At 35.0% G+C, this 14394-nt stretch overlaps 1 protein-coding gene across 1 annotated transcript in view; it reads left to right on the forward strand.

Annotated features, from left to right (window-relative positions):
* Positions 1–14394, forward strand: part of LOC107695127 (MKL/myocardin-like protein 1) — a 69815-nt gene that overhangs the window by 11916 nt on the left and 43505 nt on the right. The window contains exon 3 of the mRNA XM_016494937.1: positions 3805–3978. Coding sequence (XP_016350423.1) covers positions 3819–3978 — 160 coding nt within the window. The 5' untranslated portion in view covers positions 3805–3818. The remainder of the gene's footprint in view (positions 1–3804; positions 3979–14394) is intronic.

The following is a 14394-nucleotide window of genomic DNA, read 5'->3' on the forward strand; positions in this document are numbered from 1 at the left end:
AACACCTGCATTAAATTATACTAGCAGTTTTATTTCTGCATCATCAAATAATTTCTAATGAACATGGATTGGATCCATTTAACATTCAGCAGGCCTACATAAATACAACAGAACAAAGATACATATGAAATAAACAGTGCTTTTTAGGTAGGTTTAACAGTTTTCTCAGGTACAGAAATAAAGTAAACAAATGTAAAATAACACTTCACTGTATAAATTAAATGCATATTAATCCTTCTGTATTGTAACAGACTTTATTATGATTAATCGTCTAATTTGTTTTTGTATACATTTTAATATTTTTTGTAAGTTAAAATATGTATGAGATAGGGGTGTGCGATATATATCGTCTGCGATAATATCGTAATTGTTGTTTTAACGATGTGCGATTTGACAAATATCGAGATATAATTTTTTGTCAATATCGCACACCCCTAGTATGAGATCTCCTTTACTAAGGCGGGACTCTTATTTTGACGGGTTTTCTAGTCTACTGAGCTATATAGGTAATGAAAGCACGCAGTTCTTCAGATTTAAAGTTTGTCAGTTTATTAAGCACCCCCGAAAAGGCATGAGATCTGTATATATTTGTTTACTGTTAGTTGTAATGAGTGTTTTGTGTAATTCGCTGTATGTTGATGATAATGCAACTGAGAGAGAGAGTTTAATGTGCACTTCTCGTGCTGTGTTTTGTTTCCCTCATGATGATTTTTTTGGAGTGAAAAAGGACGCAATAAACTTAATAAAACATCAGAAAAGTTTTGGTCATCATTCAGATGAGGTCCGCTACACTTTTGAAAGTTACAAAAGTTATTTAGTCAAGAATAGTGTGCAATCTTTTCTTTTGCTATTTGATTAGCATTAAAGTGCAGACAGCAGCGCTAGGATTATGTAATAGACATTATACAGCTCAGTGCCTTCCCGCAGTTAATTAAACCATCGTTTTTTATATCAGCCTTTTTCCTTATATTGCCGATGGTTGTAAATTGAGGAAAAATCGGCCGTTAAATATCGGCAGCCGATACATCGGTGCAACCCTAATATATATATTCTATTATTAGCTATATTTTCTTATTATTAAGATGTGGAAAACCATTTTTGCTGCTTAATATTATGTCCCCATCAGTACATGTGAGAATCTTGCGGTCCCTTTTCCCAACACTTCCCTCTGTTCATCATTGCTCTCAGCACATTTTACTCACCATAAAATACTCCCACTCATATTTTTAGTATTACTACCCAGAAATGTTCTGTGAACCAAACAAAAAGGGAAGAAAAACAAGGAAATTAAAGAAAAATAAATGACTTTGCGAAGCAAATGCGGTGCTGAGAAACTGAGATGTAAACGGAATGTGCCTGTCAATCATGTTTTCCCAATTGTGACATCATCACCATGGCAATAGATTCCAGCAGCACTGTTTTGCTCAGATGGCCTGATGAGAACGAAGTGTGTGTGTGTGCATGTTTATGTGGTTTATGAGGACACAAATTTGTATAATAACATGAGTATGACATAGGTATTACAACGAGAAGGTGATTTATGAGGACATTTTCAGTGTCCCTGTATGTGTGTGTGTTGTGTGTGTTTGTGTGACTCACTTTGCACATGACTAAGCTGTTATATCTGCTCTGTATTCAAACCCTGTAGAGAGAAATGCATTTCTGAAAACACCTAACAATCTTTCTGTCAAAACCAATTCTCTTGTTCTGCAACAAAGTGTTCGTTTTATCTTTTTCAAGAGCTCAGTGAAAAGCCCCACTGAATCAACAGAATTCACTAATAGAACTCACTCATTAAAGGGGTCATATGATGCGATTTCAAGTTTTCCTTTCTGTCTTTTTAAAATTCCTAATTAGACTCAAATTAAGAAAAATCTTCATTAAATATTGCTTAAATATTAATTGGGCTTTACCAAGTAATTGAGCTGAACTACTTCATATGTCTCCTGTGCTTGAGTTTGCAGTTTTGTTGACGTTTGCAAATTCCCAGTAAATAGCTGAATTAACCATGCAATTTCCCTGTTATTCAAAGCAAGGTAATAGGATCTGACATTGAACTTTTTTTTTTGAACGGGGATTTTTGTAACTTGAGATCAGTTCTGATGGAAGCAGACTCCATTTTACTAAGAAAGTTGAGAGGTTTTTATTGAATGTCTCTGAAAGAAGAGACATCTGTGATTTAATGATTACATTATAGTATAAAAGTTCCTTTAAAGAAGTGAGTTGTGTGTTAAATATTTTTTATGCCCCTTGGATGTTACAAACACACACTCATAGATTGTGAACACGTAGAATTATCCTTATTAACATTCAAATGTTCTAGTTTTTCAGTCATTCTATAATTCTCATTTTCCTGAATATTCAAACATTAGTTGTAGCAGATATTCAAAAACTCTCTTGTTTTAACATTCAAATGTTTTGGGTGTTGCAAACATTCTGAAATTATTTTTTGATCATTAAAATGTTCTAGATGTTGCAGGCATTCTAAAATGATCATTTTCCCTTTACATTTAAACATATTACAATTATCTTTTTTTTTAACATTGTAACATTTCTAGCCCTCAGTTTCACAGACAAGGATTAAGCCTAGTCCAGACTAAAATGTAAGTCTGAGCTGTTTCAAATTAAAGAAACTTGCACTGATTGATCTTAAAACTTGTCAGTGCCTTTGTTTTGTCTCAAGATGCACACCAGTAATGTTGTTTTATAAGGTACGTTACTACGTTTATAAAAATTACTTAAATGTCCAAATTGAACCGTGGCCTAATCCTGGCTTAGTCTAAGGCCATGTGAGTTTTTCCTTCTTCAGTTTTTAAAAAAATCTCCGTCCACATGAAAACGCAAACGCATGCTATGAAGCACTGCTAAGAGCATGCCAAACCAACAGGTGGCGATATAATCTCAACCGTAAAACCATGTTGGCCAATCAGAAGCCTGAAAAAGTTTCCAGTAGGCGGAGATTCAGCGCAGGCTCCAACGTCACAAGCCAAAAACTCAGGTTTCACTGTCTACACAACAACACTGCAACCGGAGTTTTTGAAAATCTTCACCCTGGCAGGAGTTTTCAAAAATGTTCGGTTTCAGTAAACTGGTGCTGCATTTACGTGTGGACAAACGGCCAAACCGCATAGAAAAAGCTGCGGTTTTAAAAATAACTGCGTTCGTGTGGACAAGGCCTTAGCCCTGTCTGTGAAACCAGGCCTAAATGTTGCAGAATGCGGACATTCTAAAATGATCTTTTTTAAACATTGATGTGTTTCAGATATTGCAAACATTCTGAAATGGAAGTTGATTGTTGGAAATGGTGAACCTCATTAGCAGATGTGGCCGTGACTGAATTTGTGACTCATTGTTGGGATGATGTTATGTCAGATACCTTCACAATCTGTCACTGCAGAGATGCTACTTGTGTTTCTTTTTCTGTATGTGAAGTGTTATAACATGTTACCATGGGGATGGTGTTTGTCATCTGCTTAAAATGCTTGCAGCAGAGTTTGTGTTACCGCTGTTTTTTTTCTGTTGCAGTGAGATCATATAACTCTACACCACACACACACACACACACACATTTTCTCTCCGAGTAGAATGCCCCTTTTCTTTATGTAACTAAAGGTCATATTCACAATGTTGTACATTTTCCTGGAAAATATCCTTGTACATATTCTGGAAAATTGTTGTCACAAATTACACTTTGTTCCCTTTAAAGTTATACAAGCTTACTAAATACTAACTGAAAGTATTTAGTATTAAACAATGAATGACTATTGTAATTACTTTTAATAATGTTATTTCTTTTTGTTTTAGGGCTGTTTTTGACTATGGCAACTCTGGGGGAGGAGTCAAGTCCCAGTGTCACCGCCCCTGCTGATACCACAGGCTCCGCCTCCAGTCCACAGGGTGATGCCGTAACCAATGAGCTGCAAGAACTGTCTCTTCAGCGTGCCTCGAACTTGCTTCCTATTCATGAGAGGAAGAATGGTGAGCTTATTGTAATGCAAAAAACGGTTGCATGCAATTATTAAATCTAAGACATAGAACCTTCAATAATTCTGACTGCAGCATTTGTGAACACAGCATTCATAAGCTTTACTTATGTAATAACCAATACCAATATGACAGATGTCCCATTATTTTCTGAATTACAGTAACTTACTCTAGAGAATTTTCTGATGCGTAAATAGTGTTAAAAACATTTAGGATTTTATTTTTAGCCAGATTGTTACTAGGTACAGAGTGCTGGTAAAATCACAGTAATGTACAGTTTAGAGTTGCTTATTGCTTCTATAAATTTACCATTTTTAAAAAATGTATTGTTCAAAATTAGGTCAACATACTGTACGCTGTTTATTTTTATCAAGCAACTTGCATATACTGTATACTGTAGAGTTAAGCTGATGGTCTAAAATTAACTTTTTGCCACACTACCCAATAACAGGTGAATCGAGAAAACTTATTTGTCATAAATATATCTTGTACTCAAATTATTTTTCAGTCATGCTGGAATTATTTTGCTGTTTTTCCTTATGTATTTCTGGCAATCAGTTCAGGTTGTTACTCGTCACATTGTGTCACTCGCTGCATAATACAGTATATGAGATGAGTCCGTCTCCATCGCTCTGTGAAACACCGCCTGTCAGAACAACGTCAGGACTGATTTTGTTCCTCATATTTTTGTCTGGGTGGCTTAATGAGAAGAATTTTTCACATGCAGTATATGTCAGTGTCACTACATGGAGTTATGGAGGAAATAAAACTTAAGAAATTAGGTAAGCTTCTGATGGTCAGTTTTCAACCAAAAATGTAAAAGAAATGAGGTACGATTTATTCTAGATCTAGACAATGCATTTCGTTGCTGGTCTTTTGTAAACCTAGCAGCCAATTGGCAAGCAGTTTTGTTTTCATTTAGTACTTATCGAATACTGATCTTGGACCCTTTGTGTGCAATCACAAAATTTAAAAATAGATTTTTTTTAATAATTGCTAAAAATTATGGTAACACTTTACAATACGGTTCCATTTGTTAACATTAGCTAACTACATTAATTAACTTGATCTAACAATGAAAAATACCTGTGAAGCATTTATTAATCTCAGTTAAAGCTAATTTCACCATTTGATAATACATTATTAGAATCAAAAGTTATTTAATATTATTTAAAGGACCTAAGCTAACATGAACTAAAAATAAAGTTGCGGTTTTATTAAGTAACATTAACAAAGATAAATAAATGCTGTAACAAATGTATTGCTCGTTTTAATGTTAGCTATTGCATTAAAGATAAGAGTTCACCCAAAAATGAAACATTTGTCATCATTTGCTGAACACAAAATAAGGTATTTTAAATAATGTTGGTAACCAAACTTAGTCATTGACTTCCATAGTATTTTTTTCCTTATTATGGAAGTCAGTGGCTACCAGCAACTGTTTGGTTACTAACATTCTTCAAAATATATTTTGTGTTCAGCAGAAGAATGACTCTTAAACAGCTTAAAGGGGTCATATGATGCTTTTTTAAAGATCATTATTTTGTGTATTTGGTGTAACAGAATATGTTGACATATAAAGAATATCTCTTTGGTTTTGAGACTTTAGTCTTTGCAACTTCAGGGATCTTATCTATTCACGAACAGCTTGTAACACTCCAAAGAGAAAGGAAAACTTGAAATCGCATAATATGACCCCTTTAAGGGTGATGACAGAATTTTCATTTTTGGGTGGTTATCCGTTTAAGTAATGGATTGTATTGTAAAGGGTTATCAAAATCAGAACAAATAAATTTACTTTCACTAACATGCACAATTAAGGCATAGACATAATGTTATGATTTCATATGATAGGCTTAGTGTTCTGATCTGCAAACATGCACATGCTCGCACATGGCTAAGCTGATTAACTGTGTTTAGCATATGGTGTCCAGCCCCTGGCTAATAATGGTTTCTAGGGTTATTTTGCATTGCTAATCTTTGTAAACACCCACACTCACATCCCACAAGCTCTAAATATGAAAGACTGAAATTCAGATTAAAAACCTAGTTGTAGAAGCCGTTATCTCTGAGGTGTCACTACTGCCACCCAGTGGATCTTTTCAGTGCTTTGGTTCATTTTATTTATTTTTTTTATCCTGGAAAAGTATTGGGCAGCCTGAAATCACTTACACTATATACACAGTCTGGCAAGTGAGTAGTCATTTAGCAGATGCTTTTAACCAGCCGTGAGCGACCTGATTTAATGTGCCTCGTTGAGGCTAATGGATCGGCCCTAGTGAGAAGGGTCTGGCTGCAGACGTGCACTCTACTCTGTCTGCAATGTCACTTGCATGTTCTGTACAGGAACTGGAAAAATGAGTTGCATAATGTCGTATAAGAGTTGCTTCATTATATGTATGACTTGTAAGACTTTACTCCATTTTTAAAAATGTTCAAAAATCATGTTTTTTTTAATCCTGCATTCCAATTAATATCAAACTGCAGTTGGGTTGTTTTATAATAATAACTACAAAATACAGATAACTAACACAATAAAACAAAATAAAAACATAACACAATAAAAAAAAAAGATTTAAGAAAATTAATAAAAAGAGTTATCTGTTTTTGCAAATAAACTTCATATAATACATATACACATACATATATTCATAGTTTTCATTTTAATTGTAGTTTTTGTGTAAGATTTAGTAATTTGTTCTTTATGGGCTATGTGTCTGTTAGTGTTTTATTTGGGGGTTTTTTTAGATTTCTATTTAGCTTTAAAGGATTAGTTCACTTCTAGAATGAAAATTTCCTGACTGTTTACTCACCCCCATGTCATCCAAGATGTTCATGTCTTTCTTTCTTGAGTCGCAAAGAAATTACGTTTTTTTTTTTTTTTCTAGAGTTATATCTTTTGGGCTTTTTATTCCTTTATCATTTAGACAGGACAGTGGAGAGATGACAGGAAAGTATTAGGTAGAGAGAGGGGAGCGGGACCGGCATAGGACCTTGAGACGGGAATCAAACTCGTGTCGCTGTGGGTGCAGTTGCGCTGTATATGTTGGCGCAGAAATTAAGGTTTTTGAGGAAAACATTCCAGGATTTTTTTTCCATATAGTGGACTTCAATAGGAGCCAATGGGCTGAAGGTCCAAATTACAGTTTCAGTGCAGCTTCAAAGGGCTCTACACGATCCCAGCCGAGGAATAAGGGTCTTATTTAGCAAAACGACCAGTCATTTTCTAAAAAAACAAACAAATTGATATGCTTTTTAACCACAAATGCTCATCTTGCACTATCTCGAGCCTCACACATTATGTAATCACGCACACGTGATGTAGGCGGAAGTACCGACCAAGTGTTTACAAAGCGAACGTGCAAAGAAAGTCAAACGCCCTTTACAAGAAAAGGTAAAACAACGATGTCAGACAATTTTGAAATTGGAGGAGAAAATTTGTTTTTCACCCTACCCTACCTTTTTGAACCGAAAAACAGACAAATAAATAACCACACGTGACCTTTCCAACGTGATTATGCAATGCGTGAAGACGCACATGTGCATCGCAGAGCTAGTGCAAGATGAGCATATGTGGTTAAAAAGTATATATATTTTTTATTTTTTTTTTATTTTTTAGAAAATGACCGATAATTTTGTTAGATAAGACCCTTAGATAAGAGCCCTTTGAAGCTGCATTGAAACTGCAATTTGAACCTTCCACCCGTTGGCTGCCATTATAATCCACTATATGGAGACAAATCCTGGAATGTTTTCCTCAAAAACCTAAATTTCTTTGCGACTGAAGAAAGAAAGACATGAACACCTTGGATGACATGGGGGTGAGTAAATTATCAGTAATTTTTGATTCTGGAAGTGAACTTCTCCTTTAAAGAAATAGTTCACCCAAAAATGAAAATTTGCTGAGAATTCACTCACCCTCAGGCCATCCTGAGGGCCATAGATGAGTTTGTTTCTTCATTGGAACTGATTTGGAGAAATGTATCATTACATCACTTGCTCATCGATGGATTCTCTGCAGTGAATGGGTGCCGTCAGAATGAGTCCAAACAACTGATAAAAACATCACGATAATCCAGAAGACTCCAGTCATTAATTAATGTCTTGTGAAGCAAAAAGCCAAAAGACATTTTTAACTTAAAACCATTGCTTCCAGCTATTCAGCTAAAATATGAGTCCTCTATCCATAATATTGCTTTCTCCAGTTATCTTGTCTGAATCAGGAGAGAAATATGCACAATCAAGCCCGCTTACAAGCCAAAAACCATCTTAAGAATGACTTTAAAACATCTTAATGGTGGATTTGTTTACAAACACACTGCTCTTAAATTTATAAGACATTAACTGACGGACTGGAGTCGTGTGGATTGCTTTTGGATTATTGTGATGGTTTTATTTGGATTCTCATTCTGATGGCACCCATTCACTACAGTAGATCCATTTTGTCCATATAATAATTCTATTTTATTTAGTTTCAGCATTATCTCAGTTAACAAACAATTGTTTTAATTGTTTTAGTGTTGTTTTAGTAACACTGATGAGGGACTCCATTTGTAACTAATGATGCAGGAGACAGGACTGTCTTCATTTATTAATTGAAATGCATTTCGTCATTTCTGTCACCCTTGAGCCATCACATTTTCTTAAGTGCTAAGTTTATCTATAAAATGCACGCATCTTTCTTGATTTGTCTCCTCCAAGGTTATTTTACACCCTCACACTTCGGCGTGTAACCAAATGTGCTACAGGAATAAGTCTGCGCCACATTTGCTAAAAAAGGCTCCTAAAACACCTGCCAAACTGAGCGATTTTACACCTTAACGGTGAGGTGTGGCTGTCAGACAGACTTTGGACGCATTACCATAAATACAGCAGCTTTAAATAGCTGCACCAGGCAATTGTGATGTTCTCCATGCAGCTGCCAGAAATCTGCACATTTTTAGGAAGTAATTTTTCACAGATTTTAATTTCAGCCATATATTCATATTGAGAAACACACTTCTGTGACTGCGAATGTGCGTTTGTGTGTGTCATTCTGTCAGCAGAGAGAGGTCATTGAGTGCACAGTGGGCTGGTTTAATAAAGCACACACTACTCAGCACAAATGTGTGTGTGTGTGTGTGTGTGTGTGTACTGAATGACTTGAGGAACAGCTGTGGTTGTGCAGTAGTGCCGTCACACACACACACACACACACACACCTTTCCCTGCTGATAACTTCAGTCTCCATGCTGCTTCTGCAACAGCAGGAGCTCTGGATCTTTGATGTGGCTGTTTCTTCTCATCAGATATATTCCTTCTTATATTTTATTTATTTCTTTTCCATCATCCTCCACTCTCTTTTTCTCTCATCTGGATTCCTGTTAGCAGATCAGCAGTTCTGAGTGAATGACTGAAACAGGTGAAATATGAAAGACACAAAGGCTGAATTAAGTTTTTGGAGTCTAGAAACTAGAAACTTCAGGAAAAGCGCTATAGCACTTCTTTTTGACCTTTTGGAACCTTTTGTAAAAACCTGACCACCATGCTGGACACCAGCTCGTGGCTCCACGCCAGCCCCGCCCCTTTAGGATCTGCTCCAATCAGCCGCGTCGTGAAGAAACAAGCCGTCCGATTGGACCGTGAGTGGTGTGCCTACCTGAGTCTGAGAGAAGGTGTGGAGTCATGTTGCATGTGTGTGTTCAGACCAACAAACATACTTAAAGCCTTTAGCGAGCGTTTGAAAAGACCCCTAAGTCAATTAAACTTTGATTAGCTCGACCCGCACCATTTGTGTTACAGATATTATTGAGATCTCAAATTGTGTGGCTTTGTGGGGTGTGCTATTACTGTTTTAAGCTTTTAGACTTACAATATTGGCCTGATAGATGATAAAAAATGGAGAAAAAAAATCACATAAACCTGTGGGCCAGCAAGCTACCACACGGAACATTTAGAACACTATAGCAACTGCTTGGCAACACCCTGGCAACCAACTTAGCATAGTGGTGTTGAGTTTTACAGTGTTATTTTATTATTATTTATATACTGTTACATTTATCAGTATCTTGAGTTATATTTCAGTTTTTTTTAGTTTGTTTTAGTAATTTTCTTGCTAATTTTTAAGTTTGTTACATTTCTCATGTTTGAAATGATTAATTTTTAAATTAACAAAATAAATTAATTCATATATGAAGCTTGAATTTTTATTTATTTATAGATTTTTGCAGTTTTAGTAAGTTAAGCTTACGTGTATTTCAGTTAGTTGCCAAAGCTATTTTTCTCATTTTATTTTAGTTTTTTAGTTTAGTTTTTAATCTAATATTTCTGTTTTATTTTATTTCAGCTTTATTTCAATCACAAATAAATAAATAATAAAAAATAATAATATTAGTTAACAATAACAACACTGCAACATGGTTTTATTAGCATATAATGGTACATCGTTTTGTGTAAACCAGTGTTTCTCAATCCTGGTCCTGGCTCCTGGGCGCCCAGGACCAGGGTTGAGAAACACTGGTGTAAACTATACTTGTGCCACCAATGAAGTCTTGCTTAAGGGATTGTGCACCCAAAAAATGAAAATTCTGCCATCATTTACTCTTTTTCTGAACACAAAAGAAGATATTTTGAAGAATGTGTGTAACTAAACAGTTGATGTACCCCATTGACTTCCATAGTATGGAAAAAAATGCCATGGAAGTCAGTGACTACCATCAACTGCTTGGTTCCCAACATTCTTCAAAATATCTTCTTTTGTGCTCAGCAGAAGAAAATAAATTCATACAGGTTTGGAACAACTTGAGGGTGAGAAAATGATGACAGGAATTCAATTTTGAGATGCACTCATCGACTAAGTGTGTTGAAAGAGTTTAAACTTCCTGTGGATTAGCAATCAGATGTAATTAGATCAAATGCGAGCAGTGATGTTGTATTATTGAATATTTTATAAGCTAGTGAGACTTGTAAACAGCAGGCATGATCCACTGAGCTGTTTGCACGTGTTTGTGTGATTGTGCGTGCTGTGCGTGGTATGCCATGGGTGATAAGGGAACCAGAGCGATGACGTTCCCAAGAAGCATCAGCTCATGCACACACACAAACACACACATGCTTGAACAGCACATTTAGGTGTCCTGCAGGTCGCAATTTGAGACATGAGGTGTAATTTACAGTGATATCCTCAATAACTCAGCAGCAGCTAAGCGGCCTGCCACACAGATTGAGTGTCAGGTACAGTATGACTGTGAGGACTCAAATAGAAACACATGGAGAACAAGCTACCGAGAAAGTTGGAGGGATTCCAAATAGAGCCCGATCGATATATTGTTTTGCCGATATTATCGGCCGATATGAGCCTTGTTGCCGATATATCGGTATTGGTACTGCATGTTTGTCACACTTTAATGTTTCAGATCATCAAACAAATTTAAATATTAGTAAAAGATAACACAAGTGAACACAACATGCAGTTTTTAAATGAAGGTTTTTATTATTAAGGGAAAACAAAATCCAAAACTACATGGCCCTGTGTGAAAAAGTGTTTGCCCCCGGGCCAACACTTTTTCACACCACTGTATATATTCTGTTTATGTATGTACTGTATTCTATATAGAGTACCAGGCAAATGTGTGGACACACGAATGGGAAAGTGTCCAAACTTTTGACTGGTACTGTACTATAATATACACAAAGAATAAATCTTTTTTTACTCCCTAATATCGGTATCGGCCCCAAAAAAAACATATCGGTCGGGCTCTAATTCCAAACGCACCATAAGATGTGCATTGTGAGCTTAGTTTAACTGTGAGATTTGTAGTGACAAGCACAAAGTAAAACAACTAATTTACAAGGGTCAGATCAGTTTATGTCCTGGCATTGTTGAATTCTTGATCTTGATCGTTTGACAGATGGGTAACACTTTATTTTGGGGACCAATTCTCACTGTTAACTAGTTACTTATTAGCATATTACTAGCATATTGGCTGTTAATTGTACTTATAAAACACATATTAATGTCTTATTCTGCATGATCATATTTTAAATCCCTTGATGCTACCTCATACCTACACTTAAAGGGATAGTTCACCCAAAAATGAAAATTTGTCATCATTAGAAACTCGTACAGGTTTAGAACGCCATGAGGCTGTGTAAATTATGACAACATTTTAATTTTTGGGGTAAACCATTCCTTTAACAACTACCTACTATTAATCAGCAGCAAGTAAGGAGTTTATTAATTTTTGTGGTTGCTTTTATTTTAGCATTATTCAGTTCAAGAAGAAAAATATACTGCTTCGTTAAATAATAATTTTAATATTGTAGTTTCATATATTCGACAATTTCTCCATTTAACTGTGTGGCAAATGTTTTCATGGCATATAATTACATATATAAAATATAATCTATACTACTTTTCACATTTTACCCATGTAATATTTATTTAATATTTACAAATAAATTACATATTTTATATGTAAATATGTAAGAAAATGGGTAAACACATGGGTAAAAGCCATAAAACTATGTTAAACCGTGTTAAACTATTGTAAATGTGCCTTAATGGATTATTTAGCAGCATTGTTCAACATTTTATTTGGGGAAATGACAATGATAGAGCAGAAGTTACAGCCTGATAGAGCCTAGTTAGGATGCGCATCCCTTTATTTTCCTCTTTTGTTCTCACTCTTCAGGTCTCTGAGGATGGCATTACATTGCTATATCAATGTGGATGATGTGTTTTGGCAGTAGTTTGTGCTGCAGTATCTCACTCTGACACTGAAGGAAAACTCACACATCACACACATACACACACAATTTTCCCGGACCAACTTTAGATCCCTAATACTGCAATTATGAGTCATTGGCCTCAATTCTCTTGCTTACAGTGGGTGCGACAATCGTTAACTTACAACGTTGAGGTTTAGAGTGTATGTTAGTTCCTCCTGAAACGCTTGTACACACCTCCTGCCAGCCATCTCAATTTCTCCACCTTTAGTGGCCTCACGCCAGATCAAAATTCAGCAGCCCCATCAGCTGTTGTGATGACCTAAAGCCAGATCACTATTTAGCAGCTCACTGGCTCTATTCCACAACACAAACAGCATGTGAACAGGTGCTATAATAAATGTACCCGTGCTGACAGGTTCAGACCTCAACAACATCTGCCATGTTCAAAAACACATCTTCTGGCTTTTATAATTGTCAGATGAGTGATAAAATGCTTTTGTAAGGAGATTTCATTTCAAACTATGCTACCAGTTGATGTCACAAGTACATATCATTACCATCAAAATGTTTTACAGTAATGACTGCCGTTTTATACTTTTTCTCATACTTGTGCAAGACCTAATTTGTAGAAATATGTATTGATATACTATTGATATTAAGAGTATTATGAATTATTATGTGTGTTCATATCAATACTATATATAGAGCTGCATGATTAATCGTTAAAAGATCGCAATCTCGATTCAAACACCCACGCAAACCCATTTTTAAATGACAAGGATTCGCCAGTGTCTATTAAACCTTTGAAGAAAAAAAACACAACTATTAAATCTGCGTTCGCGTTTCCGCTGACACAGAGAGCAGACATTTAACATGTTTGGGTAAGAAACAGCTTCACAAACTACACAGTATTATTTCTGTCATATAGTCATTCATATTATCACAGAATTACTGGGATGAAAGTTTACAGTTGAGATATAAACATTGATGTCTATGGTAGAGATCAAAATAGATCAAATTTATAAATAAAAAAAAAATCTAAAATCCCCTTTTGAAAGTAACTGGTGCTTCAAATAATGTGTCGATTGCATTGTGGCTGTTAAAACATTTATTCGTCATTGAATCTTTCATTTAAGAGATTCGTTCAAAAACGCTGATTCATCCAGTAATAAAACAAGTGAAGTATTTATGAGTGAGTAGGGATTTCGATTCGATTTTCCACTGTATTTTTTGTCAAAAAATATATTATTTTACAATGTATTTGAAATTTCAGCAAATTTGAGTGCACTTTGTTTTACTGTGGTGCTATTTTCCATTAACTACATTAGTTAACATTTAAGCTATGTGTTCATTTCAACATTTACTAATATATCTATCTATATATATATATCTACATATTATTTAATGGACCTAATAACAGTGAACTAGTGATGTGTGGAATTTTTTTTACCAAAACAGAAATTAAAGTTTTCATTTAGTCAAAATCCAAATCCGAAATTAAAGATTAAGAATAAATAAAGAAAAAAAATATTCAATAAGCAACACTATATAAACATTTAAATTGCAAATTAAACACTTTTAAATGGACTGCAGCAATAATATTTTGATATATTAACATGTTTAATAATTCATTCAAATTAATGAAACGCTTTTAAATAGACTGCAGCAATAATATTTTGATATATATATATCTATATATAT

The sequence above is a fragment of the Sinocyclocheilus anshuiensis genome, unplaced genomic scaffold, assembly GCF_001515605.1.
Source record: "Sinocyclocheilus anshuiensis isolate Anshui unplaced genomic scaffold, SAMN03320099.WGS_v1.1 scaffold434, whole genome shotgun sequence".
Classification (NCBI taxonomy): Eukaryota; Metazoa; Chordata; class Actinopteri; order Cypriniformes; family Cyprinidae; genus Sinocyclocheilus; species Sinocyclocheilus anshuiensis.